The sequence below is a fragment of the Seriola aureovittata genome, chromosome 21, assembly GCF_021018895.1.
Source record: "Seriola aureovittata isolate HTS-2021-v1 ecotype China chromosome 21, ASM2101889v1, whole genome shotgun sequence".
Lineage (NCBI taxonomy): Eukaryota > Metazoa > Chordata > Actinopteri > Carangiformes > Carangidae > Seriola > Seriola aureovittata.
The window spans coordinates 11,725,839-11,751,653 of record NC_079384.1 but is presented as its reverse complement, the minus strand read 5'-3'; the positions used below and the strand labels follow the sequence as shown (position 1 = coordinate 11,751,653).

General features: G+C 40.2%; 1 protein-coding gene and 1 long non-coding RNA gene across 18 annotated transcripts in view; one reads left to right on the top strand and one right to left on the bottom strand.

The window, feature by feature from the left end:
- LOC130162951 (calcium-activated potassium channel subunit alpha-1) overlaps positions 1-12,696 on the top strand; it is a 109,835-nt gene extending 97,139 nt beyond the window's left edge. For 5 of the 15 annotated variants that reach the window (XM_056366864.1, XM_056366870.1, XM_056366869.1 and 2 more), the window contains 9 exons: positions 160-352; positions 1,273-1,386; positions 1,615-1,707; positions 2,690-2,820; positions 3,631-3,825; positions 5,404-5,522; positions 5,662-5,883; positions 9,382-9,410; positions 10,322-12,696. In XM_056366864.1, coding sequence (XP_056222839.1) covers positions 160-352; positions 1,273-1,386; positions 1,615-1,707; positions 2,690-2,820; positions 3,631-3,825; positions 5,404-5,522; positions 5,662-5,883; positions 9,382-9,410; positions 10,322-10,473 — 1,248 coding nt within the window. In that variant the 3' untranslated portion in view covers positions 10,474-12,696. Of the gene's footprint in view, positions 1-159; positions 353-1,272; positions 1,387-1,614; positions 1,708-2,689; positions 2,821-3,630; positions 3,826-5,403; positions 5,523-5,661; positions 5,884-8,841; positions 8,872-9,381; positions 9,411-10,321 lie in introns of all 15 variants that reach the window. The other 10 variants (XM_056366866.1, XM_056366874.1, XM_056366873.1 and 7 more) reach the window with 4 other exon arrangements.
- The window catches only part of LOC130162956 (uncharacterized), a 145,230-nt gene continuing 129,842 nt past the window's right edge, over positions 10,428-25,815 (bottom strand). For all 3 annotated transcript variants that reach the window (XR_008826324.1, XR_008826325.1, XR_008826326.1), the window contains one exon: positions 10,428-10,562. This is a non-coding gene — a long non-coding RNA (uncharacterized LOC130162956). The remainder of the gene's footprint in view (positions 10,563-25,815) is intronic.

The following is a 25,815-nucleotide window of genomic DNA, read 5'->3' as shown; positions in this document are numbered from 1 at the left end:
CAAAATATTGTTTTATTATCTCAACCCTGTAGGACAGAGGGTTGAATAGGTCTCACGGATGAGAACGGCACTTGAAGCATCACATTTAGCCACATTTTCATTTACCTCTTGTATCACATAGGTGAGATAACAAATTCTCTCCTTCACTCCCTCTCAAAGGGCACACCGTTGAGTCGGGCAGATCTGAGGGCTGTCAACATCAACCTCTGCGACATGTGTGTCATTCTGTCAGCCAATCAGAACAATATTGACGACGCATCACTGCAGGACAAAGAATGCATCTTGGCGTCACTCAACATCAAATCCATGCTGTTTGACGACAGCATCGGGGTCTTGCAGGCTAATTCCCAAGGTAAGGAGTGCCCTATCATAGTTCACTGCACTGCCTGTAAGGGACAGGGCCCTGGCACAGAGAATATCCCTCACTGGGTGCTGCCTGGCTGACCTGGTGTCACTGCATTTGACACTAAACCCTACTGACTATTCCTCAGGTTACTGTAACAACTGCTTTCTTCACAAACCTAATTGGTGGCAACAAGCACAGAACTGGCACAACAGCCTCACCTGGCTCACACATTTTTTTTATTTTTCAATATCTGCGGCTGCTTTGTAAGAATAATATAATATGTATAATTTATGAATGTTGCATGTTACAGCTTTCAAACCAGCGAGTGAAGCAATCAGTCAGCTCGAGATGGCCTTCAATAATGGTCATTGAGAGAAATGCTTTTAGAAACCTTTTGACCTGAGGAGGGAGAGAAAAAAATCCCTGCAAATTTCATTATTCCTCTAATACGTGTACGACCTCGCATTTGCCTTAGTCAGCAGTAAGTGATGGATGTCAAAACACGGCCTATGTATAATACATACAGCATCTCTGATTTAATGTGCTTACTTGTCAGTCTGAGGAAAGCAAGGAATGTCAAGTCAATCTGAATTCAATCTTGCGTCACTTATTTTCTATTTCATGGCTCTATACTGTACATGCTTTTCTTTGTGTGTGTGTGTAAAAGGTTTCCGTCTCCATGCACACACAGTCTAAGGGAAACAAAATGAGCAGTGTGTCACATTTATTATATATAGACTAATATTGGACCTTGTCAAGAATACGGTAACATCACACTCAGCAACTTTATGCTTTAGCAGTAGCCGGGAATGGATGAAATAGCCCCAGTGTATTAGTTCTGCTGATGTGCCTGTTTGTAGCCTCTGATGAAGTATTGAATATTGCATTAATAGAGTGTGCTTCATGTTATGTGTGTATCCATTTAGGTTTCACACCACCGGGGATGGATAGATCTTCTCCTGAAAACAGCCCAGTCCATGGATTAGTAAGGCAGACTTCTGTCACAACTGGAGCAAATATTCCCATCATAACAGAACTAGGTATGCTTGCGTCTGTATTTAGTGTCAGATGATTGATACATTAGCTCTACTGTTGCATGTCTTTTCAGTTAAGTAGTTGTAAACAGATCTGAAAACACAATTTCTGCAATTAGAAGCTGTCAACACTTGATTAACCGTACTAAAAGTTGAGTTTTTTTTATGTTTGTTTTTTTTTTTTGTCCCTTGTTGACGTGCTCCAGTAACTGTTTTTCCTCAACACTTGTCTAGCACCATTAGCAAAGCCAGGCAAAAAACTGCCTGTGATTTCATTCAGTCAGGATAAAAGCAGTGGGACCAGCATACAAATGATAACTGAGCTTGGTAAGAAGTGCCTCTGTCCTGTACTGCAGTGTTGTAACTGCTGCTGCCTCCATATCAGCTTTCTTTTGATTTCTCTCGCTGCACAAGAGGCTCAGTCCATTCCCATAGCATCACTTTGAGCACATTTTACCCTTGGTTCTGGTTGAAATTGCCTGTCTTGTTTTGGCCCCTTCTCTCAAAGCAAAAATTTTCCCTTTTATTTTTCTAAGAATTACAAGGCCTTTGATCCCTCAGAAGTCCTTGTGGCTGTTTTCATAGCATCTTCTGTCGGATCACATTCTCTGGCCCTTCTTTCATCTCAGCCCTGTCGATATGACTGACATTTATTTCTGTCCTCACAGAAGTAGCAGTTCTCCAACTAAATTTTACATCATTACTTTCTTCCAGCTACTGCATGTGTTTTTGTGCTCAAAGACATCTTCAAAGAAGGTTCTGGGGCAATGAGATACTTTCATTTGTTTTGACATGCAAGAACAAGTAATTGGAAGTTCTGTCTTGGATTTACAAGACAAACAATGGCATATTGGTGTTACTGATATTGACCTCAGGAAGACTTTGAATCAAGGCCTGGAGCTTTGACAATATGCATGGTGTCATGATTGTGCATGAATGGCCTGGATATGGAATGTGGCAGAGGCAAGTTGGTCACAAGGCCAAACACAAATACCAGACACAGTTTTACTTCAGCTGATTGAAAGAAAACCACAATTTTGTCCAAATTCAGAACTAAGTAGTGAAATAGAATGTGTCGAACACAGATTTCTAAAACAGTCCATATCTGCAGCTACTGACTGTTGTGCATAACCACTGTACTTTTGTGTCATCCTCTTCACGTCAGTCAAGTATTTGCCTGATGTATGCCTAAGCACACAATCCATGCTTTTTCAAACCACAAATAACTCCATGAGATCTGGTTTTAGTGTGGAGAAAACAAAATGAGCAGAATTTGAATAACTAATTAGATGTACATTTACCCCCATAGTGAATGACTCAAATGTTCAGTTCCTGGACCAAGATGACGACGACGACCCGGACACAGAGTTGTACCTCACTCAGCCTTTTGCCTGTGGGACAGCCTTCGCAGTCAGTGTGCTGGATTCCTTAATGAGTGCTGTAAGTCAGAATCGATTTAGCTTGCACACTAATCTGTAGATATAAAGAGATTATGATAGAGTTTTTTGTGTGATGACATATATCTGTCAGCAATCTGAAATATGCAAAGAAATGTTGTGTTTTTGATATCAGGGCAGATAGCAGAATACCTCTGGTCCCCTCAGAAAAAAAATGTAGGGGCACTCTGCTCTCGTTAAAACAATAGATGACATGACTGGAACTTGTCCCAGGTATGATGGCTTCATTTGTCTGCCTTTCAGTTTGAGTGAAGTTAGAGCAAAGCTGCCTTCAAGTGCGCTCCAGTGTAGACAAAGGTAATGCTACCTAATGGACAGCCCTCATCCATCATCTTAGTCAATAGTGCTGTCAGCAGCCGAGGGAGATGTCACTGTGCTGTACAAGCAGGGGGAGACAAGAGACTGCAGTGCAAAGAAAAGGGCAGACATTTGCCCTTGTTAAAATTAACAAAGCAAAAACGGGTTTGAATTAAAAGCTACACTAAGGAAAGTGTATCTTCTGGCTTAACATGCAGTTTGTAAAGCTGATTTTTTTTAAATCTATTTAGCTGTTGGAAATGCCTGGACAGCACGAATGTGTACACGGACTTCCTGTGTTTCTCTCTGATGCGAGTGAGAGTAACCTGCAGTAATTGGATTCTCCTGTCTTTTCACTCAGTGTAGAGAGCAATGTGACGTGACAGAGAAGAGTTAGATAGCACCATTCGGGCTGGCTGGCACTTTGAGAAGGTTCAGTTGTGACTTTGCTGGCGTTTGCTTAAGGACTCACCCCCCTCTACCTTCATTCCTTCAGACATACTTCAATGATAATATCCTCACCTTGATCCGGACGCTGGTAACAGGCGGGGCGACCCCGGAGCTGGAGGGGCTGCTGGCGGAGGAGAATGCGTTACGGGGTGGCTACAGCACGCCACAGACCCTGGCAAACAGGGACAGGTGTCGCGTGGCACAGCTGGCCTTGTACGACGGGCCCTTTGCTGACCTCGGGGTAAGTGACTGGTCTTGTCACCCAAGGGCTAAGCATATCTTTGTCTGCTTATATTGTGGGAGCTGACTTTAGTGAAAGGATTCAGATTAACAGGGACTGTTATCACGGCTGTGACATAGAGTTCAGATGAGTAACAAGGATTTTGTGTTCTGTGTCAATGAAATAAAAGCACTAATCCAAATGAATCACCATCAGATAAATACATTTAGTGAACAAAATCCTGGCATTTATTACATTTCATACTCTACAGTCCTGCAGTTTATGGCCTTAGAAGGCTTTCAGTTACAATAATTAAAAGAGTAAAAACAAAATCATTTTACATGATTAATGTGTGTTGGTGCCCTTGCACTTCAATGAAGCAATGCTCCGTAAAGTGTTGAAATAAAAAGCTCATTTGTCATGCATACCTACATGCCTTTGGTCTGCCACAGAATAAAACAGTGAAGGTGTGAAATGAGCTGAATTCTTGCTTATTCTACAAAGATCTTCTATAATGGCCAAAATTATTGGTACTTAGAAGGGGTGATATTTCAAGCAGACTATTGTCTGTCTGTTAGTCTCACAGGTATTTTCAAACAGTCATTCAGCCCATTGAAATGGAGAAAATGTTTGGTATCATTGTGTACAAGAATTGTCTGAGGAGATAAGGAAGAAAATATTTCCCAAGCATGGTCAAGGTAAAGACTATAAGATCATCTCCAAGCAACTTAATGTTCCTGTGACCACAGCTGCTGATATTATTAAGAAGTTTAAGGTCCATGGGACCGTAGCCAACCTTGAATGTGGCTGCAAGAGAAAAATTGACCCCAGATTGAACAGAGGCGCCTTACTTAGAGAAAGATTAAAAAAAAAAAAAAAAAAAGCCTGACTGGAATTTGCCAAAATGCATGTAGACAAGTCACAATGCTTCTGGAAGAATGTCTTTTACAGCTTAGTCACATTAGCTCTATGTCAACAGAAGAAAAAATGAAGCTTTCAAAGACAAGAACACCATGAAAGCACAGAGTAGAACGTGTATGATGAGGGGAAAAAACTAAGCCAAGCTAGCTATCTTACAAATTGCAGATCATTAGCTGTAAAGAATTTAGCACAGTTTATCCAAGAGCACTGACTCAGGTCCTATAACTGTCTAAAAAAACATGCGCATTTGGAGCACTTTATATTCAGACAGAGGAGGATTAAATAAAACCGGATGGTACAACACAACTAATAACCTGAGATAGCTTTCTCTCTCTTCCCACCCCTCTATTATTCCCTTAAAGGTCGGCACTATGAAGACAACTTTCTTTTGGCCAATGATGGAAATTTATGTGTCAAAGTTCACCAAAGCTTCACACTGATTGGTTTCGCCCCACTGGTCGATTCCACTGAAATTAATTAATCGCACTGCAAAATTAGCCAAGCCTTTAGGGTTATCACCATCATCATCTGTAACAGACAAACAGGGATCAGTTCAGGACTCATTTTTAACGCTGGAGGTATATTTAGTCCATGTAAATGATGATGATTTATTTTTAGCGTTGCTTTTGTTAAAATGCAGACTGTGTACTACACTGTGTGTTTGTCTCTTTCTTTCAGGATGGGGGTTGTTATGGTGACCTGTTTTGTAAAGCCCTGAAAACGTACAACATGCTGTGCTTTGGCATCTATCGGTTACGAGACGCACATCTAAACGCACAAAGCCAATGTACCAAACGGTGAGTACGGACCAAATGTGTCCTTGAAATTATATGCTCAAAACTGGGATCCACAAAAAGATAAGGCTTGGTCAAAAAAATCTCTTCCACCTAAACTATATTTAGAACTGGCCCCCCATCTGTTCCCTCTCTCCTTTAGGTATGTCATAACCAATCCACCATATGCGTTTGAGCTGGTGCCCTCAGACCTGATATTCTGCCTGATGCAGTTTGACCACAACGCCGGCCAGTCTCGAACCAGCCTCTCCCACTCCTCCCATTCGTCCCATTCCTCCAGCAAAAAGAGCTCCTCCGTCCACTCTATCCCAACCACCAACCGCACCAACCGCACCAAAAGCAGGGACTCACGAGACAAACAAAAGTATGTGCCCCTCTAAAGCTCTCTGACTTTGTATGTCCTTGAACAGTGCCTGCCAACAGTGTTGTCCTGTGTGTCCTTTTGCAGGGTCCAGACAGACTGTAACATGTCTAGCTGGCTATGTGTGTATGTTTGTCTGAATGTGTATGTATGTGGTACTTCTATGTCTTATTTTGCATTCAATAGCAACATGCAATACAGACCAGTTGCCCCCTGAGCGGGGCCATCCCATGGCAAAGGGCAAAGTAAGAAACCACAAAGGGCTTCTGTCTTTCTTTTCTTTCCATCCATTGGTTGTTACTGTGGTTGTGAATTTTCCGTTCTTGTACATTTTTTTATGCCAAGAATTACAGTACACTTAAGTAATGCAGTTATTCTTGAGGTAATGTTTGTCATGATTTAACAGAATTTTTCTCAATTTTCACCATAGGACAAATTTTAGATAGTTAGAAACCTATCCAAAAGCACTCTGCAGTTAAAAGCAAGATATCTGAATCAATTTTGTTTATAATGCACTTTGAGACAAATATACATGTAGACCAGTGCAATGATGAATTCTGTTAGTTTCCAATGAACTGCTGACCTGGTTCTTATCCTGGTTTTATTGCATTTACTTTAAATCATACTTAGGTTCACCGTCTTCACCATTGTTTAAATTTTTCATTGCTGTCTTCACTGTGGTGCTCTTACCTGCACACACAGGGCCAACTCCAACAAGTGATTAAAACTCTTCAAGTTTGAGATGATGCTATCTTGGTTAAAATGTGAAGGGAGGTATTTTTTATGTTTGATATGGGCCAAATCACAATATATAAGAACAGAATATGTCCCGAGAGGAGGAATTGGCAGACATTTCAAACCCTGTAGTTTTACTTATACTCGTGTTAACAACTCTCACCTCTGTGATAATGATCACCGGGTCTCTCTATCTTAAAGCATTCCAAGTTTTGCTCTGTTGAAACTTGTGTTTGTCTTGTTTGAATAAAAGCTGAACCGTATTGTACTTGAACTGCACTTTATATGACATGTCTTAAAAGTTCACATTTTGTCATGTCTATGAAATACTGAACACCATGTCATCTTAATGCCTGTTGATTTCCATTATCATTTAAATGCTATATTTTACTCATATGGCGTATTAATTATGTCAAGATATCTGCAATCAGCAAATGTTATTAATAAAGCTACACCACCATTATAATTACATTGTCTTCACATGTTAATGTCACATCTCAGTGTTATTTTATATTTGTTAAACTCTTTTTCAAGGCATTTTAGTGAATGTTTGGCTACCTAACAATGTGGTTATTCTTACTTGGTAGATTACCAGTGATTACAATTTTATGAGATAATGAGCAAGTGCACGTTTAAACATTCTGCTACAAACTGCCCCACTATGTGCTGAAGGTCATGGGTCAATAGAGCAAATAGAATTGTATCATCTGCACATGTAGTCTTTCCATGACAACAACCAAAAAACAACCATGTTGGGCAGAGGTTAGTGCAGATCACGCTTGATCTATCACTGAAAATACTGACACAGCCCTCACTTGTAGTAAGAGCCCAAGCATCTCATAATCAGTAACTCCACAAGCCACTACAAGGGAATCGGCCATGAACCTTACAATGTCTACACAACACTTGTAGCCTAGATAGGTAAGCTCCCAGGGCCACGCCAGTATTCCTGCCAAAGTAAAGAGCTTGTCAGTTGTTTCATGACCAGGATGGAATCCACATTGCACCTACTGAATCTGAGGTTTGACAATCTATCAAGGCCACCTTACCAAAATATATGCATTATTTTCCCAGTCCATAGGCAAATCCAAGACTGCAATGTGGCACTGAAGAGGTGTGTCCAAGACACCTCAACAATATTCAGAGCAGAGCTTTTTGTTTGCCTTCTCCAGTGCTTCATGTAGGTTTATGAACTCTTCCAAGTGTTCCTTCCACAGCACAACAATAGCCACAGTTAAGGTACGCTATTCTCCTCTCCTGCTGAGACCAGTCCCTTACTTGTCTAATGGTTCACCATAAGCTCTCTGAGACCCTCTATATAGTCTCCCTAAATTCCTCCCACATCTGTATCTGTGCACCTGCAACTATAGAAGCTTCAGTCTTTCTGGCCTAACAATGCCTATCTGTCCATTCAGGAATCCACTGAGACAAGTGAGCAAGCATCAACAACTCTCGGGCCTCAAGATTGGATTTGGTCGAAGGTGTTCTGGTACCACATCCAATTACAACCCAATGCTTAAACGTGTTCTGCTATGGACAGTCAAGCACAGAAGTCCAATAACAAAGCACTATCCAGGTTTAGATCAGGCGGGCAGTTCCTTCTAATAACCCAATCTAGATCCCCCAGCAAAAATACGTGGCACCCTATGTAAGAACAGAACCAGAGACTCCAAGAAGGCTTGAAATTGCAAACTGTTCTTTGCTTCACAGTTGCAAACACACAAAGAACAGTCTGAGCTTTCATCTTTGCAGAATGCAGTTATATAAAGGCAACCGTTTCATTTTTGGGGACAACTCCAACACAGCAGTGCTCAGCTTTCAGTTCATGAGTATTCCCAAATATACCTGTCACCTCTTACCCTGAACAACTCCAGAAAATAAGAGAATCCAACCATAATCCAGGAGCATGCTATGTTAACTATGGTTGGCAATACAAAAGCATGATGAATTTAAATTACCATAACTCATTACAGTGTACAAGGAGCCATAGTATTCCCAGACAGGATGTAAGTTTGAGTTGATAAACATTACTGTCTGTCATCATGTGTATTTAAATTACAACTATATAAACATGTTCTGTTATTAACATATTTAGAGGATTTTGCAGAATTGGCAGAGGTATGCGTTCTTTAAGTACTTTCTAATATACTATTGTTTCTATGAGAAAATATTATACTCAAATATTCTCTTTAAAAAAATGAATGAGCACATGTTACATTTTCACAGCTGCTGAATGAAAACTACAGGCTTTCTCTGGTTAGTAATCTGTGCTAGAAAAAACACGATCAGCTGCACAAATTCATTTACATTGCACATTTTGTAGAAATACATTTATGTTTGACATGAAGTTGCTGAGCCCTCTTGTTTTGTGCTAATATCAAACTACATTATATAACACATTTGGTATGTTAGCTGCATGTTGCTCTTTGGGTTCTGAATTACATCCGAAACATGGACATCATCCTCCAACTGTTTTGGCAGTAGGCATGGATACAGTATGGCTGCTTGATACATGCTACAGTGGCGATATGAATAGTAATGGCACTTAAAAGATTTTCTGACATGATACATGTTCTGTTTTTCTTTACTTTTTGTTGAGTTGTTTGGTCGCACCCCACTGATTAACCTACTCTACATCCATATGTAATGAGAGCATCTGCTGTTTTTATGCCTCTGATCATCATACTGTGCAGTTTCTGTTATTAATGGTCATATTAGTATTTCCCATTTAGCTTACATTTAGTCTACTACTTTCTTTTTCCAAAGTGCAACAAGGATGAATAGAGTGGGCCAAGGTATGGACGTGAATGATTATGCATGATGTTAAATAATGCATTGAACACGGTCATGTCCTTGCTGACATTTTGCCCTCTGAATGAAAGCCAAGTAGTTTGGTGTTCCCAAATGGCTGCATCAGGAGCGCATGGTTATGACCTATGCAGTACCTCTCACTGTAGGTATGACTGTGTGATTGCAACTGAATGGCTTGCTGCTACTTCTACTTTATTCTGTATCAAGTCGTGTTTGATGTTTTATTATTGGCAACTTGTATCTGCTGGCATATGCGTTAATGCACTGCAGCACCACAGCCTCAAGTCATGTCGATGAAAATGCATGACCGTGGACATTGCCAAGTGGATGAATCACCAGTGATATACTATGCCAGACTATCTATTTCCTTCTATAACAAAAGAAAGTTGCATCAAGCCAAAAAGCCTGAAGCCCCTCAAAAAGATAAAAAAAAAACTCATGTATGAATTGTGAAGTTAAAAGTATTAGCTTCTAATTTAGTATAGTGAAGTATTAAAACAGATGTTGTTTAAGTGGTGACCTGCATGTCTACTGACCCAACAAACCGGCATGCTTACATGGCAGTATGGTATATATGAAAAACATTTTGATGAGTGACACTACAGAGGTGAAAACTGAGATAATGGGACAATGAATGATACTTACCTGCCATTAAAACTCCACCTCAGGGCTTTTTTTTTTTTTTTTTTTTTTTATCATGTCAGAATTTCTTTCTACACCATCAATTCAAACAGTAATTTCTTTTCAAATGTACAGTGTCCTCCCAATGTTCTGTGTTCACTTAAAACACAAACCAAACAAACTGGTGACACTGAAATTGTAATTGACATCCATGTAGCATTAACTGTCTCATGTCCCTCCTCTTTGTCTCTATATGATTTTGTCTCTTTCTCAGAAAAGACATGGTTTACAGATGAGCAAGAGAATACCCACCTGAGGACCATACAGATCAAGCCTGTGAATACTCTCGCCGTCAACCAAGTCAGTCAGTGTAAATCCACAAGCAGCTTGATTCCACCCATCAGAGAAGCAGAAGACGAGTGCTGAGCTCCGGAACCACGCCGACACCTGGACGCTCGGACTCTCAGAAGACTTATCGTGTAGGTGTCGGGCTGGGATTCAGGATGTCTTCTCGTCTGCAAACATAAATCATCAGCTGACTTTAGATGACACGAACACAAACTGCTTTGCTTATTCACCGCTGCAGCAAGCTTATTGTACAAGCAGTCATACATGAAATATTCATAAAGACAATCATAGTCAAGTTGCGCAACCACTCAGCTATTAGATTGCACAGTTAATCTTTAGTGGTGACCAGACTCCATGACTTTTTTGTTCCATTCTGGGGAATGAGGGTCACTTGAAGGAGACGAGCAATGTAAAAATGACTACTATCACTAAAAGAGGTGATTATTATGATTACTGGATCAAATTTTGCAATTATAAAAGTTGCCTTTTTAGCTGTCGATGAACAACTACTACTATTACTGCATTTACTTTACCCAGTGCTGCAGAGTTATTCTGTACAGTATGTTAAAATGTGTATTTTACATCCAGCTGCGATCCCACCACAATGGCTTTGTTAATGACTGACTCTCAGTGATTCCTTTGCCATTTGGAGCTAATTCACAACATTTGTGACAGTTACAATGGCCAGTGTCCATGTGTAAATGGCATTTGGCTCCAGCCTTATCTTTATCCATTTATATTTGTCTTATCTTTGCCTTTTTGAAGTCGTTTTGTTATAAATGTTTTCATGTTGCTGTTTGGTTGCAATGTCCTAAAAACCCAGAAATCTTACTGAGTAAAGCTTTTAAGTATCTGCAAAGTTGCTCCAGGGGTAAGACGTTTTTTTTTTTTTTTTCTTCTTTAATCCCAATAGCCAAACATGATAGAGCTGTTTTGCTGGCAACATTAGAATATAACCAAAAATCTTAAGCAGTTTCTAATACAGTTGCTGAGTTATTCATATACTAATGACACCATAGACAGCAAAGCCAAATACTACCGCATAGCTTGGCGCCATATAATAAGTCTGTAAGTGAGCTGAATGTGAAAGCCACATATCGCATGAAGTGGGAATCTTAGGTCCTCCATTGGCTGTAAGCACTGCCTGACACAGGATTGTCTTGGAGGCCATTAAGCGCTTGATTGTACTCCATGACCAATCTTAATGCCATAATCAGACATGTTCATGCTTTTTGTAGATACATGAAAAACAGCTCTATCATTTAAAAAAAAGGGGGTTTTGGCTATTGATATGTTCTGATAGATTCTATACTGTTGGTAAACCATCTTGGTGATCGATTGCATATCTGATATATCCATAAAAACAAACAATGTACACACATCTGATGAAGCATCTATCATTTGTTTCAGTTTGTAAGCACATGAGGCCAGAATAGAGAGCTAAGAATGGTTATTAATCATGTCTTATCTGAATAACAACAAAGCTATTTTGGTGCTGTTGTCACCTTTAAAAAAAGCAAGCAATCCGTAAAAATCCTTAATCTGCAGAAGAAGCGTCACGGTCTAGGCGAAGATTCGCGTTGGATGTAAAAAGAGCGAGGTTGTGACATTTTTGCTGGCCCTGGAACATCCAAGCCATCGACCCCTCAGTGCCAGTAATGTGCCAGGCAGTGCTGAAGCCAGCGGAGGACTCCAGAAGACCCACTGCTGCGAAAAGAGGCTTCTAGTTTAGCTGGATTTGAGCAAAATTGACTTTTGCTGTGAAACTGAGAAATGTACTTTCCTCTTTGCTTTCCATCTTGCCAGCTCAGAGACCATTCTTCAAAAAAAAAAAAAAAAAAAAAAAAGAAAAATTTTTGAATTTCTTAACATGAGGCTGTAATTCCCTGGAGATGAAAGAAAAAAAAAAACGCACTGTAGTAGATAATTTGAAAAGTCTTAAAACTTTTTTTAAATGATCCATCATCAAGCAGAGCCTGATATCAATTCATTTTATGTACTCTTCAAAGAAATCTGTAAAGCTTAATGTAAACTATTTCTTTTTGGTGTATTCTTGTTTGCCAGTACCTGTGGGGCTGAGAGACATTCGGCATTGCAGTCTAGTTTGTATTATTTTGTGCATTTTTCTTTTAGCACATTGACTTGTGGATACAATGACAGTGCTAAGTTGATATTTCTGACTATGTCATAATACCCAATAATAAATACAGTTTATTGTCTTGTACAAATAGGCTTGTACATAAATTGTACATGATTTCATTTTGTATTTTCACAAATTAAAAGCTGATGTATTGTGTTCTACAGTATGTCAGGTCTTTTATTTTCTAATGGACACACAGCGAAGCTCAGCACAGAAAACACGACAATTCAGCAGCTCTAAGCCACATGTTACACATTTGTATGTCAAAGAGGGACTGTATATATAAAGTCTGATAACCAGACATCATGTGACATGGGACACCTCGTTGCACCCTCGGGATAATGGCAGATAAAAACACTCTCCACATTCTCACCTTGGGGATGGAGAGGGCCCATCATGTTGCTTGTTAACGATTTTACACACCATGGCGCCGTGGGAGACGGTCAGCATGCCAATAATATTTATAGTCTAACACCTCGCACAGAGGCCACTGATTTCCCTGATCCTCCTGCCAGCCACAGTGTCATCTCTTAGTAATAAACACATGTAGCTACCACACTAAAAAACAGCACTGATTACAGGATATATTAACTATGAAATGGGCTATTATATATATTAACTCTATGGACTATGCAGTGATTTCAATTGATTGATAAGTTAACTTGCATATCTTCTGAAAGAGCTCATTTCTTTCTGCTTGCAAAAAAATATCCGGGTAAATAAAATTTCTCTGGGTTGTTAAAGTATAGACTCACACACACACACACACACACACACACACACACACACAAATCCACAGTCCCCCCTTTAAAGACAACTCTTGCCCAGCTGCACAGACTTGGCTGGTGATAATAGTTTCCATGACAATGCAACACTCCAAGTGCATCAATGCCAGCCTGGATAAACAGTGATCCTTTACCAAAACAAGGGGGTCATTACGGCAGCTTGTCAAATCAATGTTGAGAGTGTCCCGGCTGATTAAGGCGTCCCCTCTCAGTCCTGACACAGTGTCAATACTGGCTGGCCTGTGGCGGCACACTCCCATGATTGGACTGAAATGCCTATCAGTCAGGCAGCTGAGCTGGACTAATGATTCCCTGTGCTGCCTATTAGAGGGACATGACAATTTAATCCTGTGGGCCAGGCAAGGAAAAAGTGACCTTGGTGCTTTATATTGAGGCTGAGGTAAATTGACAAGAGCAGATAAATCTTTACCCTGGGCTATTAACAGAATTAAAGAACAACAACAAAGGCAGAAGGTCCTCTCTTTTTTGTTCTGTCTGCCTGGCCTTTCCAAACCCTATTCTATAAAAAATACCCTAAATTTGAAAATAATCTGGCAGAAAAAAAACAACCGTAAGATATCACTGCATCATTAAAAAACACATTTCCACTCAGCATTTGTGCAACAGATCCAATGCTTAGAACAACAAGAGTCAAACAAAAGCCGTAGGTTAAATTCTTCTATACTTCTATACCATCAAGTTGGAATATTAAAAGTGGATATTGCTTAAAGCTCAAGGTTTTTCAGATGTTCAAAGCCCTGGGGCGAGGTATATTGCCTCGGACATCTATCTTAAGGCTATGAGAACATTGTCTACATGGTTGGAAAAAGGCCATGTGTTTACACAGATGTTTCAAGCTTTTAGCACACAGATCTTCCTGTAGTGAGCCGCACCACCATCTTTTGTGCCAAGGGCCATATACATTTTGCATTAGTTTACCCTTTGATACAGAAATAAAAGGGGGCAGGAGAGCTCGCAGGTTTGCACGCAGTATTTTAAACAAGTAAAGATCCTCGGCGCTGCCACGTGAATGTTTCTCTGAATCTGATTCAAATTGAGGAAAACTTTGCTGTTAACATTTCCGTCACTACAGCCTCATTTATTCCCTCTTTTCTTATATTTTGTTGCAAGGTGACCTGTACACTGAGAAAAAACATTGTGCCTCTGCAAATTTCTACCAGAGAAACAACAAAAAAACAAATGGCTAAAGATAAGAATTTCATCCCTGTTGTAAGGATAGATCACCGGCACTGGGAGGCAATTTGCCTGTAAGGCACAGTTGCCGCACTGACCCTTTATGTTCCCTGTAAAGGTCAACATTTCCTTTTCTTTTGTTTTACTCCATGCATGCATAAATCAAAGCTCCTGGCTATTTCCATGTTTGAAGTGGGAAATACCACTCATCAAAAAACTAAATCTAACCTGTATTATCATAGAGTATATGGACTTTAATATGAAATAAAATAGCATCTGTGTCAAGTGCAAAATATTTTTATGGGATGTTTTAAGAAATAAATACTTTAATTTGTTTCAGCACCAGCAATGAGATCTTTCCCGATTTGAAATTATAATTTGGCACATTCAAATCACCTTCTCTTTTGCCTCCGTGCAGAGAAATTAGCAGTAACAAACAGCAAACAGATGGCACTATCCCATAACATCACTTCTCAGCCCAAGTTGTAAACATGATTTACAATTTGCAAGAAATTATTTACTGTGATTCACGTTTCTGTCAGCACCACACTGGAGGTTAATAGAAATGCCAGCATGCTCGCTGATTTACTTAGTAAAATTTTCATCCCAAGGTTCAGGTTCAGAAGATTGGAGTCAGAGAGAGTTACAGGATTCATGCATTATGCAGAAGAAGCTGACACGACCTTCAGCCATCACAGTCTTCTCTATATATCACACTGGGCTTGACCCTCCCAAGGCCAGAAGGAGCATTTGATATATTTAACCACTACTGCCATTAAATTACTCACATTCTTTATGAGCTGTGCCATTTTATACAGCTAGCAACATGGAGGCAATATAATTTTGATTAAAAGTGGTTTTACACTTTGTATTTGCTTTTTACCGCGGGTGATGCTTCAGCAATAAGGAAGACATTCGTAAGTCAAAGGCAAACTAAATCAAGAAATAAATCTACTGCATGGCCCTTCTGATTTTTATGCCTCACATTATGGCTCCGCCATATGCCGGCCATATGTAGAAATAAAGAGGAAAATCTGCTCCTGCTGTTTGATATCGAACACATCATAAAATGATAGGAAATAAAGTGCTGTTTTAGAGTGTGAGGTCCATTTTAATATAATTGGCTTTGGAATTATTTATGACATTAATTGCCACATTATCGACTGGCTGTCAGCTCCTTGGGCTTGCAGTCCATTCTTCTTCACAAAGAGCACTAGCTCAGCCTAAAGTAGACTGACAAGCTAATTATACCATCTTCCCTCTCCCTGATAAATGTCACTAATGTGAATCTGGCCCAGAAATAAGACTCCTCGGCTACCTCAACCGCAAAAGTCTTCCTCTCCAGTGAGGATCTTTAGATAGGGACGCTTCACTCTGTGTCATTTCTTCCTGAATCAAGTTATCTCAAAGAATCCAAGCCCCTAATTGTGAAATCGCTCTTGTTAGATTATGTGTATTATCTACTGAACATTCAAACACACTTGAATCCACACCGGCATGCTTCATCAGAGGTGCTTGTCGGATGATTGAACGGCTCCACCCACTGACACCTCTCCGACATCAGATTGAGGGGGGTGGGAGGTTGTGTCCCCCGATTTCTTCTATCTTTTCTGAAACTAATGATCTTACATTCACACCTACTTCGGGGAGTGATTGGCCGACTGTGCCAATCACATTCTTTGTTACAAAACTATTTATGGCACTTTCCGTACGAGTGCAACACCATGAATGTCTTAAAGGAGAAAGTGCCTGAAAATGTGCGTTGTTATCCCCCATATCTAAATGATACTGTGACGGGTTTTTTCACTTTGCATTTGAGTGTGACCATTTGGAACAACAATACACACTTTTGATTTCCTACATGCTTAGACAGCACCTCATAGGAACAAGTTGAACCCAGCTCATTCTGTCAGTCAAATATATGAAGAGTAAATACTATCCACTCCATGTGACTCATGCATATTGGAGAATATGTTCCATTTTTTAAATGATCTACAGTATCTGTTGTCACATTGTAGTTTTGAGGAGAGCGAGGGCAAACTTAAAAGAACATTTTCCCGTCACTCCACCCAAAATGTTTCATATGTATTCCCTTTTTAATGAGGCTGTTTACATATTCCGACTTCACTTAGGATGTATCCTGACAACAATGCGAGCTGACACACACCAAACTTGGTATGTCCCAGAGCCATCTTCAATGGCTGGGATGCTGTCAGCTCCACCTACATCAGTGGCAGTGTCTCAATGGTAGTACGACACATGTCACAAACTTTTAAATGTCTGCTCTTTTCAGCATGGCGCTTCTGCGGCCCAAAGATGGCATTTTATGTGTATTAATGTGTGTATGAATACTGGTCAAAGAGTAAGCAGTATTTTGCCGCAATATCGGCAAGAGGGAAGCTTGTGCTTTGTAAGGATGCTGAGGCTCAGTTGAACCCTCTAGATCAATAAATTCAAATGTTTTTGACACTTAAGCTTCTTTGTATACATATTTGATAAATTCCCAATAATTTATGACATAATCACTCTGCAGCTAAATCAGGCAGCAATCAGCGAAAAAAAACAAACAAAAAAAACAATGCCGCATTAAGCTCGGATGTATGGACAAGAAAAGCCATCTCTGGTGATTGCAGATGCCTAGTGCAGCCAGACACACATCTGAACTTCGACCTCCTTTGATCAGCAGTTTTGGCAAGGCAATCCATCATGGTGCTCTTACTGTCAGAAGAGGTGCCTGGCTGCAGCTGTGTGTCACTGGCTAAGAGGGGCTGCTTAAAGGCAATCATGTCAACCTCCACGCGACTGCTCAGACTTCCAGACTGAAGGAGGACTTGACAGGGGCAGAAGAGTCAGATGAAGACACTGGAGGGCTGTGTCTGATTGCTCTGTGGCCATAAAGTGATGGCTGATTTTATCCCCTGTGAACAAGCAACTGAATAAACTCAAAAATGGCCTGACCTTTCTGCTAAACCATGGCTTTTGTCCTGTTTTACTTACGATGAAGTAGATGATGGCACTCTTTATGAGCAAAAATTGTTTTCTTTTTTATTTGAAAATCATTTTTTAATAATACATGTTTCTGTTCAACTGCTATACATGAAAAAAGAAAAACATCACAAAAAGATAGGATATGAAAAACTTGTCGAGCCTGACCTTCAAAATATGTTTATGCGTCTAGACAGACGGACTGAGCACTCTTTTGAGGGATCACTGGCTGAACATAGTATGCTGCTGAGCCATGACTTTAACATCAACTTCGCAATTAGAGGAAATCTAACATGTTTTGTTATTTTTAGGTTTCTCTCCAGGAAGGTTTCAGGGCGAGCTGACCTTACACAAACACACCAAAAACAACAAAGCCAAGGGGAAAAAAATATATTTACATGATCAGGAAAAAATTGGTGGATGAGTGCATTTTTGGCACCCGCAGGAATATTACATGGGTGTATAGTGCTGATGTATACATTATAGATATTTGGAAAGAAGCCTGGATTCTTATAAAGAGACCTCCTGAGCAGCAGGTTAGGTCCTTGTCTTAAATCTCTGCACACAAAATGCCACTTGTCAGATTGCGGAGAGTGTAGCTACATCCTGGTGTAAATAAGACAGGCGATGAGTGATATTCCAGTTCCACAGCCAATGATTTCCTGATGGGAAAGCAGATAGCGTATTCCCGTCACTTTAATACAGGCACCGAGTGCATTAACGGCAAAAATGGGCCTGACTTTCAAACAAAGAAGCTGAGTGACGGCTTGCTGACTGCAGCTCAGAGTGTGCAATAACATGATGTGAAAGGACATTGTCAGGAGCCGAGGAGACGAGCCCGGATTGTACATAGTTGACAGAAAACAGAGATGAGGACAGAGATACTGGTGCCGTATTAGTGGCCAGCATATTCAAACACCCTCCTTGAGTCTAAGCAAACTTGACATCACCTCCAATGGCTTCAAAGTGTTCACTCCCCTCCACCACCACCACCCGCCCCCCCCTGTTCTCTTCTGTCTGCAGCCAGCTTTCCCCTCTGATGTGTCTCCAGACTCTGCTCTCTCTTATGAAGAGAGTTACCAGCAGGCCTGTTCTGTCAGGACAGGAGGATAGGGGCGCCGCGGCCTGCGGATACCCTCAGTCAATCTACATTTGGTCACCGCGGTGGGAAGTGTGCTCATTTTTTCCGATATCTGAGCTACTTGAGGTGATCCGAACACTGAAGTGTGAGGAGCTGTCACCTTGCATAAAGCTCTGCGCCACTGGAAGATGTACGGCCCCTGATATGCTAAGAGGGGGGAGGGGGTGGGGATCTCTCCGTCCTGATAGGCTGTGAGGACACTGGGGACCCTATAAGAGAGAGGGGGGGAATGTATTCCGCTCTGTCCGCCTGGGGACAAGAGGTCGGCAGGGAAGGAGGCAGCTCATCACCAGGCCCCCTGCAGTCTCAGGACAGATTTCTGCTGTTACTGGGGCAAACACGGGGGAGATATTTTAATGCTGTATCAAAATATCAACAAGGTGCCAGCAGAGAGAAGCACCAACAATCGATACATCATTGCTTCTGCAGAAAGTTGGAGGACAAAAAGAGTACTGTTAAACCCTGCACAACAAGAGTTATTTAAAACTCCTCTGTTTGTTTTAGTTTTGTGTTTTTCCTGGAAGGTATGCTGTAAGCCTGCCCAGTGGCAGCAGCGGGCACCGCTGTTTGTGCTCTACAGGCCATTAACAGTTCACCCCACCTTCTCCAGCAGGGCAGCAACTGGGGGGAAAGAAGCATGCAGCAGCAGCGGTGCAGGATCTCACCGGCACAAAAAAAAAAAAACATGACCAGAGGCAGAGAGGCCCGAATACGCTCAGAGTAATGTTGGCAGCTGTGCAGCTGTGTGTGATAAAGTGCAGCTCGCCGTAAATACACTCTGGGGCTCCCCGCACAGCTGGCGACCGTAGGTTACAGTTCTGAAAGATGGAGCGCAGGAAAGGGATAGTGGGAGGAAGAGACAGATGAGGGAAATGCAAAGCTTGCATCTACACATCATCTGTCTGAGGCGGAGAGAAGGATCAGGGCCAAATTCATGAGAACACGGAAGATGAGGAGGAGGGTAATAAAATGCTATTGTGTCAGTATGAGAGAAGAAAAGAGCACACTCGTCTGACATTCATATATATTTATGTATATGTATGTACACATACAGTATGTTGCTACGCGAGAACAAATAAAAACTGTTACTGCCTGATAATGAAATATGACACAAAAAAGTCATGCACAGGTTGTGTATGACAGAAGATGTATTATCCACTACCTTGAGGAAGAAACAACAAAGATAACGTGCCAATGTGTCAGGGAGAAGAACTCACAGTGAATTTAATGAACGTATTTATACTGCAATGAGCTTTTAGCCTTTCAGGGTCATTATTGTGTCAAGGGATGAAACTGCCACAGATGTGACACTTAGCACTGAAGTTAGCTATTTGCTATCTCTATGGGCTTTTCTCTTTCCCTGAGCTAAACAGAACAATCAGCAACGGTTATAATAGGCTGCCAATATAATTTGTTCAGGATATTTTCATAATCATCTGCAATGATAAATATCAGTATTCAAGCATAGTTCTTTTTAAATAATTATATTTTTTATCTGTTAAAATATGTATTTCCTCCATAAATAACATTTGAATAATGAATAGTCCTTAATTAGACATATGGGACTTCCTGACATACAATGGAAATAGAACGGTTACATAACGGTGGTGCATGCAGTGCAGCTGAAGAAGCACAATGTTTACATACAGTAGATAATGTCAAGGCAGGTTAAAATGCAAACTGACTGACATTTGGATGTTACTAAGGTATGTAATACTTAATGGAATGTTACTTTTGCCTCAATATTTATGTACAGTACATATTTCATAATAGATTACCCAAAACCACCAATAGGATTATTAGTTTAGATGATAAATCATTCATTTCCACTATTGTTTTTGCTGATATCCTCCCGCTCCCACAGGAAACATGGAAGCACAGCTGATAAAGTCATGTAGACATTTATTTTTCACTTCCAGTGATTTAGCGTGACTGTGCTTGTCACCATAGTTTAGAGGAGGCTGCACTCTGCATTCCGTTTATTGTGACCAAACAAGTGCAGCGCCTGCACGCTTTCAACTTCAGGGTTATTGATTAAAGTTTTAAATGGTTGCCATATTACCCAGGGACTTCTGGGAGATTAATTTGCATCAATGTTCATCTGTAATTCATTAGCCATTTGGGCAGCTTGACCACAGGGACTTACACAGTGGAAGTTAGAAGGCATGGTACTACTGTAACAGTAATATATGATAGCTTTCTTATTGTAAAAATAATTCGGTACCAGAATGGGAAAGATTATGTTTGAGGTTTTGATTGAAAGATTTGTAATAACCTTTGACAGGATACAATTTCTCCAGTATAAAGACAAGCTTTTGTATCTACAAAAGACATAAAAGAAAGGCAAAAATTCCTCTTTGAACTTGTTTTGATTTTGTGGTACATTTGCTTTACAGTGTGTACTGTACAGTCTCAAACTAGCAAAGCAACTAGCTGTTAGCAGCTAGCACTGATGAAGAAAGTGGCACATCTAGCTGCTTAATGGTTGTTGGAGACAGAAACAGTTAAAAGGAGAGTGAATATTGGACTTACAGTATATTCACCACTGAAGCAGTAATTGATACATTTGCTACCTGTCTGCTGGTTGTGTAAATAGACAACTGTTTGGTAAATTTTACATTAGTGTGACAGGAAGATCCGTATTTTGTTGCAGAAACCTCATTCAAAATCCTAGTGACAATGCAAATTACTACAAAAAAAACCTTAGAATAAAATCTTATTCAACAATATGTTGTGGGGTTCACTCTATATGTGTAAATAAGGTTGGTAGTTGGTAAAAAAAAAAAAAAAAAAAATCACTGTTTCCTTTACATACACTGTTTACTGTATGTAATATTTCTGTCTTTAGCAGCCAAAACAACATTTACAACAGCTGTAGTGGAAGCCAATTTGTCTTGAATGTCTTGGATTTTTCAGACACAGAAATACTGAAAAAAAGCTGGTGGAACAGAGGCGAGCCTGGGCTGTGTGACACAACTTATTTTCCACTACAAAAGAAGAGGTATATGTACAGTGCAAAGCAAAGTTAACACATCAGCTAGAAAGATATCATGACTTGATTTTTTCTTTCTTCCAAAAATAATAAATTGCCATCTAGTTTTGATGTGAGACTAAACAGAAAATAAGAAATATGACTGTGAACATGAAAACTGAGCTGGCTCAGTATGAAAGCAAGTTGTGTCCTGAGGCTTTGGGTCAGCAGTCAATTAAATTATCACACTAAACTGAAAGACTTTTAAAATCCCCTTACTGAATAATGGTTGTCAGACACTCTGTATCCTCCATGATATTCTGTAAAAAAAAAAAAAAAAGAAAAAAAAAAGGTTGCAGCAATGGGATTAGGGCTTGATCCTCAGCTACTGCTGTGCCCAGTCTAAAATGACTATCCTCTTATCTCAAGGCAACAGAGCTACATTATGTTATGTACCGACTTCGTCAAGATAGAATGGATGTCATTGAAATTAATTTAATCTTCCTTAAATTAGCTTCTGACTATGATCTCTCCCAGTCAGAATTTATGTCCTCCAGAATTCAATTTCCTCCGCAGTGTGATATGCTTTTATCAGTTGGTAACTATTCGGTGGCCTCCAATAATGAGAGCTGTCACCGAGACCAGAAGGGGATAGTGTTTGATGGCGACCATCTTGTGACCACTGGAACTGTCACCCACATCTACCAGACATTAAAAAAAAAAAAAAAAAAAAAAGATATTTGAGGGTTCCCAGATTTTACACAGCAGCTCTCACTAAAGAACAGTAATTTCAGAATTAGACACTGATCAAACTGGAATCACTTTAATCCAATTATTAGTAATTAGACCATAAGTGTGTATCTGTGTGATTCATGGGTGCTGAAATGATGGAAAGGGCATCTGATGTGGGGAATGTTTTGAGTGGCGACAGCAAGATAACAGCCTGGAAAGATACCTTTAAACTCGTTTCCACACCACTTCTCGAGCCGAACTATACAATAAATCAATTAACTGATAAAGCTCTATTGGATGGTAATGTTTATTGGATGTTTAACTTGTTGAAGCAATAGAGACCATTATAAAGATTGAATGACATTGGTGTACGAGTGATCCCAATTGTCAGTTACAGAGGTGCCGAAGTGATTAGTCAGTTGATCAATTAACCAACAAAAAGTTAATGGACAATCATTTCCTTGACATATTTATCATTTCAAGTCATTTAGAAAGTCATAAGACTAAGAGGCAACATCCACGCTAGCCGTAATATGGTGCTGTACATAAGCATGCTAACGTCTTCACAATGACAATGCTAACATGCTGATGTTTAGCAGGTTACATGTTTATTATTATCTCCATCTTGATTTAATTTGTTCCTAACATTTTGCTAATTAAGACTGAACGGAAAGCAAAGCCGAGGCTGATGGGGATGTCATCAGTTTTGCAAGTCACTGAACAATGAACTGGACGAATAAAAAAAAAAAAATTTGACCTGATGATGTGATGAAGGGATCATCACAGTTATTACCGTTTCTCCTGACAGGGACATGAATGTGTGTACCAAATATTAAGGCAATTCATCCAATAGTTGTCACAACATTTCACTCTAATCCGCAAACGCTGAAGGTGCTCGAGGAAAAGTCAGGGGATCACCAAAGTCATTTGGATACATCATCTGGAAAACACGAATTTCATGGCAATCCATCAAATAATTGTCAAGATGTTTCAATACGAACCAAAGTGGTGGACCGTCAGACCGATCAGCTGTCATTGCAATCCCTGAAGCCATGCTATGCCGTTAGCGTGGCTAAAAATGGCAAATATTTGCTAGTTCCTGCCTGTTTAATGTGGATACTAGCAGCTTTTCTCTGTTTCATATGTGATATTTTCTTGTTGTTTAGGCTAAACAATCAAACTGAAGATGTCACATTAGTTAAAATTTATTTTGTTTCATTTTACAGACAAATGATTAACTGAATAATGGAGAAAAAGGAGTATTTATTAAAAATGAAAATAATCATGTGTTGTTAGCCAAATATATCACAACCCATTGCTGTAAAAAAAATAAACTATTGTCTATTTGACTATTTGACAACAGAGACACGTATGTATTTTGAAGCCGTATGAGCTCTGTCTTGAGTTCCTTTCACTAGTAAAATCCCAAATGCCACTTCCTACCTGAGATGTTAGGTGCCCACCCGACTTTCTAGTCCCCATTATTACTTTCATCTTGTCTCAGCTCCTGATGCTTAATAAGCTAGTACCTGAGGGGTCCTGCCTCCATCTCTAAATTCTGATTTGATGTGGCAAGGAGACAGAAAACAGGGAAGAGGGGGGACAGAAATAAAAGAACAAGGGATCAAAATAACTGTGCCTGGCTGGCTGAGTAGAGTGGGGCCCATCAACACCAATAACCGTTAGCTGCGAACACGTGTGTCACAGCGAGACAAGTGTCATATCACTCAGCCCACTGTTTCATTTGACTGGAACACATCAATCACTCAGGGAAATCCACGCAGACGTGCTGAGATAGGCCTCACCTCTGGCACCCTCATTACGTTGCGTCAGTGTTAGTGAAACCTCGGCCTGTCAGGAATTCACTGCCGTCTTTCTCTAAAAGAGCCTCTTGTGTCCGGTTGTTTCTATCAACCACAGGGTGGTGGGAACACCAGGGTGAGGTGGAAGAGTGCATGGGAATCTCAGAGCTATTACATATATGTCAATGTGTTAGCTGACCTCTGCTACTACCCGAAAAGCAACGCATCTGCATGGCTGAACACGTCTATGCACATGAGCTGAGGCAAATATTCAGTACGAATTATTCATGGAAAAAGGCGTGCTCACCAGTGTGACATTAAAAACTGTACAAATGATTGTTGTTAGCTATTTTTCTATTATTTATTTATAAAATGTGAAACTTTCTTTAAAAATTAAGTGAAAAATACACATCATGAGTTTCAAGAGTCCAGAAATTGCTTGTTTGTCTTGCCCAACAGTCCAATTCCCAAAAGATACACGACTTACAATGATACACAACTTATAAAAGAAGCAAATATTCTAATTTGAACGTGAATGTTTGGCATTTTTGCCTATAAATGACTCAATTAATTCAATAATTATCAATGTTGTAAAATGAAAAGTAAAAAAGAAGACCCAGCTAAATGCCAAGACACCTTTCATCCAGCGTCCCTCATGGCCAGATGTTAATAATCACCCTAAAAATAAGATAATCAAACATTGTTCAATCATTTTCAGTCGATTGACTAATTGATTGACTAAAAAGCTCACTTTTCTGCACCAGATGTCACACATGCCCCCTCACTGACATCCAAAATAATCAATGGGATTAGCATTATTAATGTCACATCTTTGACACGGGGGTGCTCTCATAACAACACTCTCTATTTCAACTCAAAATCTCTACACACGGAGTGAAAATGAGAAAGTGTCCCTCTGTGGCGGGTTTAACGAAGGATTAAAGGCTTATTAACAAAGGCCTCCCTTGAAAGCCCGGCACTCTCCCTGGCCACCGCCATGCTGCACTCAGCTGTGTATACAACTCCGACAGGTAGAATAATAACGGTTATACATCACTGCACCTGAGAGCCCAATCATCTAAATCTTCCCCTGCCACTGCCTCCCAGACTCCATTACTTTATTGACACGCAATCTTAAGGAGGAGAGAAATATTGCACATGTAAGGTCACTTGGTTATGAAGACATATTATCATATTATCTGCATGAGGGTTGTAGGGCTCAGGCCTGACAAAGCTAATTATAATTGGACATGATACAGAGCTCAGAGCATATTACGTGCTTGGCTGGATGACAAAGTCGCAGCTGAGATATGAGGGGAGAGAGGAGTGGAACATGAGCTGAAACTCAATGCAAAGAGGGTGAAGCTGTACAATAACAGCAGCAAGCTCTCTGATGATAATTTATGGATACATCCACTATAAGCACCGGGCCAAACCTGTTCCTGCTTGATCACGAGGCACGAGATGGAAAGAGCCAGTTGTTCAAATACAAATTTCTTATGCACGCCGGCTTGAAACAGCTCTAATACTCAAATGTCACATTTAGTAGGTGACAACAAAAGTGGCCCTGTGGCTGCTTATCTCCACTCCCAAGGTTATTTCAGTATCGCCCGACACACACACACACACACACACACACACACACACACACACACACACACACACACACA